This window comes from Syngnathus typhle, linkage group LG21, assembly GCF_033458585.1.
Source record: "Syngnathus typhle isolate RoL2023-S1 ecotype Sweden linkage group LG21, RoL_Styp_1.0, whole genome shotgun sequence".
NCBI classification, from domain to species: domain Eukaryota; kingdom Metazoa; phylum Chordata; class Actinopteri; order Syngnathiformes; family Syngnathidae; genus Syngnathus; species Syngnathus typhle.
Genome location: NC_083758.1, coordinates 5119394 through 5123967, shown reverse-complemented (window position 1 = coordinate 5123967; position 4574 = coordinate 5119394). Strand labels below are relative to the sequence as shown.

The 4574-nt window shown below is 48.3% G+C and overlaps 1 protein-coding gene across 2 annotated transcripts; it reads right to left on the bottom strand.

Annotated features, from left to right (window-relative positions):
- Positions 1-159: 159 nt before the first annotated feature.
- e2f7 (E2F transcription factor 7) lies at positions 160-4574 on the bottom strand. Of its 2 annotated transcripts, none has more exons than XM_061269238.1 (12): positions 4352-4574; positions 3857-3930; positions 3309-3759; positions 3009-3242; positions 2760-2915; positions 2561-2695; positions 2380-2487; positions 2228-2300; positions 1893-2145; positions 1746-1824; positions 1416-1681; positions 160-1339 (listed from the first exon to the last, which is right to left on the bottom strand). In XM_061269238.1, the coding sequence occupies exons 2-12, from the start codon at positions 3914-3916 to the stop codon at positions 1187-1189; spliced, it is 1968 nt and encodes a 655-aa protein (XP_061125222.1). In that variant the 5' UTR covers positions 3917-3930; positions 4352-4574; the 3' UTR covers positions 160-1186. The 2 variants fall into 2 exon arrangements, with proteins under 2 accessions (XP_061125222.1, XP_061125223.1); XM_061269239.1 differs by having other exon boundaries at positions 4501-4563.

The following is a 4574-nucleotide window of genomic DNA, read 5'->3' as shown; positions in this document are numbered from 1 at the left end:
CGGGGCTTGGACGTCGCATTCAAGGAGTGTCGGATTTCGTAACACCAATATGAGCAAGGTTATCATTTTGTTTACCTCAGAAATAACTTACGAGTAAAACGTGTTACGGCATTGAAATAGCATTATGCAACAGTCTTAACTAAGAAAAACACACAAAAATACAGAAATATTACTTTTATTTAAGTATGTGACAGTCATTCGGGGAAAATCAATAGCCCGCAGCTACAGTCAGATGGTACTAGGTTTCATATTTAAAAACAGTGCAGTAAAACATTAAAACAAGGATGTAACAATACGAAAGCATTAATTGGACACAAAAATAACTGTATATGAATGAGAGTGGTTTGTCCGTGCACGCTTTGGTGTGGCGTCCTGAATAGTTTCACAGTGGGTTGGTCAGTCAGTACATAGCACCGTTAGTTTGGCAAAGTGGTTGCCGTGGCAACCCCTTTAACAACCGGAAGAAAAATATGCTAGGACAACTGAAAATACTTCTACATAAAAAAACAAAACAACAAAGGCACTTGTCCCACAAATGCATTAAACCATGAATGCTTTGTTTGGCCCCCCCCCAAACCAAATCAGTGGGCAAACTTCTCTTGACTGTACTCTTAGAGTTCTGCAAAATACCCAAATGGTAGAAATCACAAAAATTCAAGTACCTGACTGCATCGTCAAGTTACAGGACACACACAGCCACACAAGCATCGGATGTAAACAGGCTTTTTTTTTTTTCATCACTTCACCGTCATGGTAACATCTCAAGTAAAATAAGCCAACAAGACTCCTTAGAATAACTTGTGTTACAAATGAAGTGTTCTGTTACAGTCCCTGTAGTTAATATATATTAGCTAAAAACATAAATAGGAATTATCATGCATGTGTGATTAGAGGAGAAGGTAGCTGATTTTGGGAGGGGGAAATTAATCATGTAGTGGCAAATATCTACCACAGGGTAGCGCTGTTTCCTATTTTTCTTTTCAAAAGCCTAACTCATTAACAGTCTATGGAAAATGTTAAATTAATTACCGTAATGAGTCATTAACACCCACCTCAAAAAGGTTTGACGCGGATTTGTCCTGAGCATAAAAGTAACCAACTGATATGTGCCGTTTCGATGTAATTTCCTCCCCGAACTATAAATAGCACCGGTAAGGCCTTAAAGCTCACGGTTACCGTGTGATGTCTAACAAGACGACGGGTGACTGATGTCCAGTCTCCTCTGCGCCGAGCCCCGCTTTCGTGCTGCGGGCGCCGCGCTGACACCCTCCATGGTGCCTGGAGTCTGGAAGAAAGATTTGGAGGCGGGCACAGGGCTCTCCTTTGGAGTGTGCGGAGTCTGTGAAAGGAGAGCATGGCATTAGTGTCTTGATTTATTTCTAAATACTAAGGTTGACATGGTAAAATCTTCTCACCAGGGTTTGCGGTGCGGTTGTAGCATGCCCCGCCCCCGAAGCACCCCGCCCGCCCTGTTCTGGCGTGGAAGGCAACGAAAGAGGCGCCGCCTGGTCGTACGGCGTGGCCGCCACCATAAAGTGGGTGGGTAGGTTGAAGCCCACCTGGGTGTCGCCGCCCTGCAGGGGGTAGTGGGGGATTGCGGTGGATGGAACCAGCATGTAGGGCAGCGGGAGATGGGCCTGGGCTTGGCCGGAGGGGAGCAGGAAGTTGAGACTTTTCAGACCTGGAAAGTCAATTTTAGTCATCCATTTTGAATTGCAGAGTGAACTTATTGAGGTGGTCGTTACCCGTAGTGTTTGGCACGTAGAGGTAGTGTGACGCCCGGGTGCCGGCGACGTTCTCATCCGTTGCTTCTGACGTGCCATTCTGAAGGATAAATGAATCCGGTTTCTAGAATGAACGCTTGGAAAATCACTTTGGACTAAACGCCTCACCTCCTCTCCACGCTGTAAGTCAGAAGGGCTTTTCTTAAGCGCCACCGCATCTTCATCGGTTTCCCGCCGTCTCTTCCTCCCTTCGGCCGGTTCTTCCTGGACCAACTCGACTCCTTCGGGTTGGTTGTACAGCATGACCACGGAGGCCTGGGACAGGCCGGGTAGGTAGGCCAGGCAGGGGGTGGATGAGGATAGCGTAAAGAGCCGCTCCGGGTGCAGGGCGGGGACTAGCAGGGTGGGCGCGGCCGTGTTTCTGCAAAGAAACATGCCACATCAAATCATGCCACATTTATTGCAATACAACTGCTTATAAATGTGTCATAACAACTACTCACGCATTGTTTCCAAACTGCGGCTGACAGACCGCTTCGCCGGCTCCCATCTTTCTGGAATAATCCAGCGGCTGAGCTGTAAAATCCATCGAAGGAAAAATGCCATGAACTCGCCGCCGTTGATTAAAACCCGGCGCTAATGTAGCATCGCTCACCGTTTCCGTCGCTGCGCGGGCTGCTTGGTGCCGAGCGGATCTGCCGCTGCACGGCCACGGATGTTGGGATGAGGTTGAAAGAGGCGTGGCGTGCCACCTTGGCTTTCCCTATAAAAAATAACCAGGTAAGCATCAAAGGCGTGTCATAGAAGCTTGAGGATCAACGAGGAAAGCTCCGCACCAGAATTGTTAAAATCCACCGGTCCAAGCCATCGAAAAGCCGGCTTCCTGCCTCGCTCTTCTCGCACGTGGACTTTCTTGATGAGGCCCAGGCTAGTTAGCACGTTAGCGATGTCATAGAGACGTCGTACCTTGGCTGGAAGACATGCATATTTAGTTGGACGGGGAAAAAAAAAACATTCAGCTGTGTCAGTGCTCACTTTTGTACTTGCTGTGACTGGACGAGTCCTGACTCTCCTCGATGAGAACTTTGGCCGCTGCTTCCAGCGTGACCGTTTGCGTCTTGGACACCAGGAAGAGCATGACGAATTTTTGGCTCATGATACGCAGGGATTTGTCTTTCCTCTTTCCAGACGCTGCGGACAACATACAGATAAAATTATTATTTTAATTTAATACTTTTGTGCAAAAAGCCATGTTGGTGGTACGGAGGACACTTTCACTCTTACCTTGGCCGTTGTCGTCCTCCCCGCCGTCGCCTTCCTGGCTACGCCCGGCCTCCCTGTTGGCGAGCTCCATGTGCCGCTGGTAGCCCTGCTGGCGTCCTTGACGCTGCAGCTCCTGCAGCGTGGCCTCCAGGCGCAGACGGCCGTGCCACGTGTAGCTGTTCTTAGCCATGCGTCCCACGATCATGAGGGACTCCAGCACGTTGACGATATCGTAGATGCGCCGCCGCTCCACACCTGGATAACGGAAAAGAATTGTATGTAACAAGTGAAGGCACCACTGTAATTCCCATGGGTTCTTACCTAAACTAGTTGCCACCTCATCCAGGGAGATGGAGATTGGTTTGTCAGGCGGTGGATAATCCGGGTAGAGAGCTAGGAACTTTTGGCACAGCAGACCCAAGCTCTTCTCCTTCCTGCTTGGCTTCTTCTCCACGTCATCATCTTCTTCCAATACTTCAAACTGATCCTCAGTCGCCCCGCTCTCGTCTGTGCCGACAGACGCGCTTTCCGATTCGTTCTCGATGGGCCGAAAGAGCACTTTCCTCATTTCGCGGTTTCGGATGTCGGGACTGGCGGCATTGATCAGCATCTTCAAGTTGGCCGTGGGCGACCAGGGCTCAGTCTCGGCGGGGTGTTTGATCGGGGTGACGTGGCCCCGATCCGGGGTGCCGCATTTCCACGTCATCACGGGTACGCACGGCTCCGTAGACTTCGTCGGGGTAGATTTCCTCCACACTGTGAATATATTTTCCTAGAACAGAAACCATTTTAAAACTGTCAGTCGTTTTCTTCCATTTCCTTTTATGTTAGGACTTTTCCAGCACGAACTTCCCCAACTAGTATCTTACCTTCTGTCCACTCTTCCTTGAACTTGTAAGATCTTTAAGTGCAAGACATTCTACTTCCATTTTTTGAGGTAAATCTGCAATATAGTGCAAACAAGAATATCAGTAGATGGCAAAAGCATTTAAGCTAGGAAAAAGGGGAGCTGAATTTGGCGCAAAGCTAACAAGCTACTTGCAAGCTACTCGAAGTGACCTTCCTTATTCAAACTTAAACGACCACCAATGCTACTAAGTACTTTAAGTTACTCCGATATATAAGGCAATAATGTAGTAGTAATTCGCATTAGGATAACATATTTGTAACATCTTTGGACACGCCTCGCTACTGGTAGCTCAAATGAATGAGTCGCGTAACACCCTATTTATAACACAGCTTCTCGTGTAATAGCGATCGTAAAGTAAAGTAGACAATATATATGTCAATAATTGATATCGTTTGGAAGTTAGGTAAGATTAGCGCCTAAAATCAGGCGTCAAAAGTTGGAAAGAATTCTCCACCTTGCCGCTGTTTATGCTGCAAAGGTCAAGGGATCCACTTGGACTCGGTGCTGTGAAAGAAAGTCGTCGTTGCGTCCTCTCGTCAAACCGCCATCGCAGCTAATTTTCCCTCTTTAAAAGAAGCGGCCAGCCCCTAAGTGAGTCACTACCTGTCCCGCTGGAGGAATTTGGGCACAGTCCCGTGGAGACTCCAGCATCACCCGCTCAAGCTTGCTTTCTGGCG

What these genes read in the sequence shown, in the direction of transcription:
- e2f7 (XM_061269238.1), bottom strand. Translation starts at nt 3,916, where the DNA reads ATGGAAGTAGAATGTCTTGCACTTAAAGATCTTACAAGTTCAAGGAAG. An exon ending in GGTGGATTTTAACAATTCTG is followed by an intron (nt 2,488 to 2,560) that starts GTGCGGAGCTTT and finishes TATTTTTTATAG; the next exon opens with GGAAAGCCAAGGTGGCACGC. An exon ending in CCGCAGTTTGGAAACAATGC is followed by an intron (nt 2,146 to 2,227) that starts GTGAGTAGTTGT and finishes GTTTCTTTGCAG; the next exon opens with AAACACGGCCGCGCCCACCC.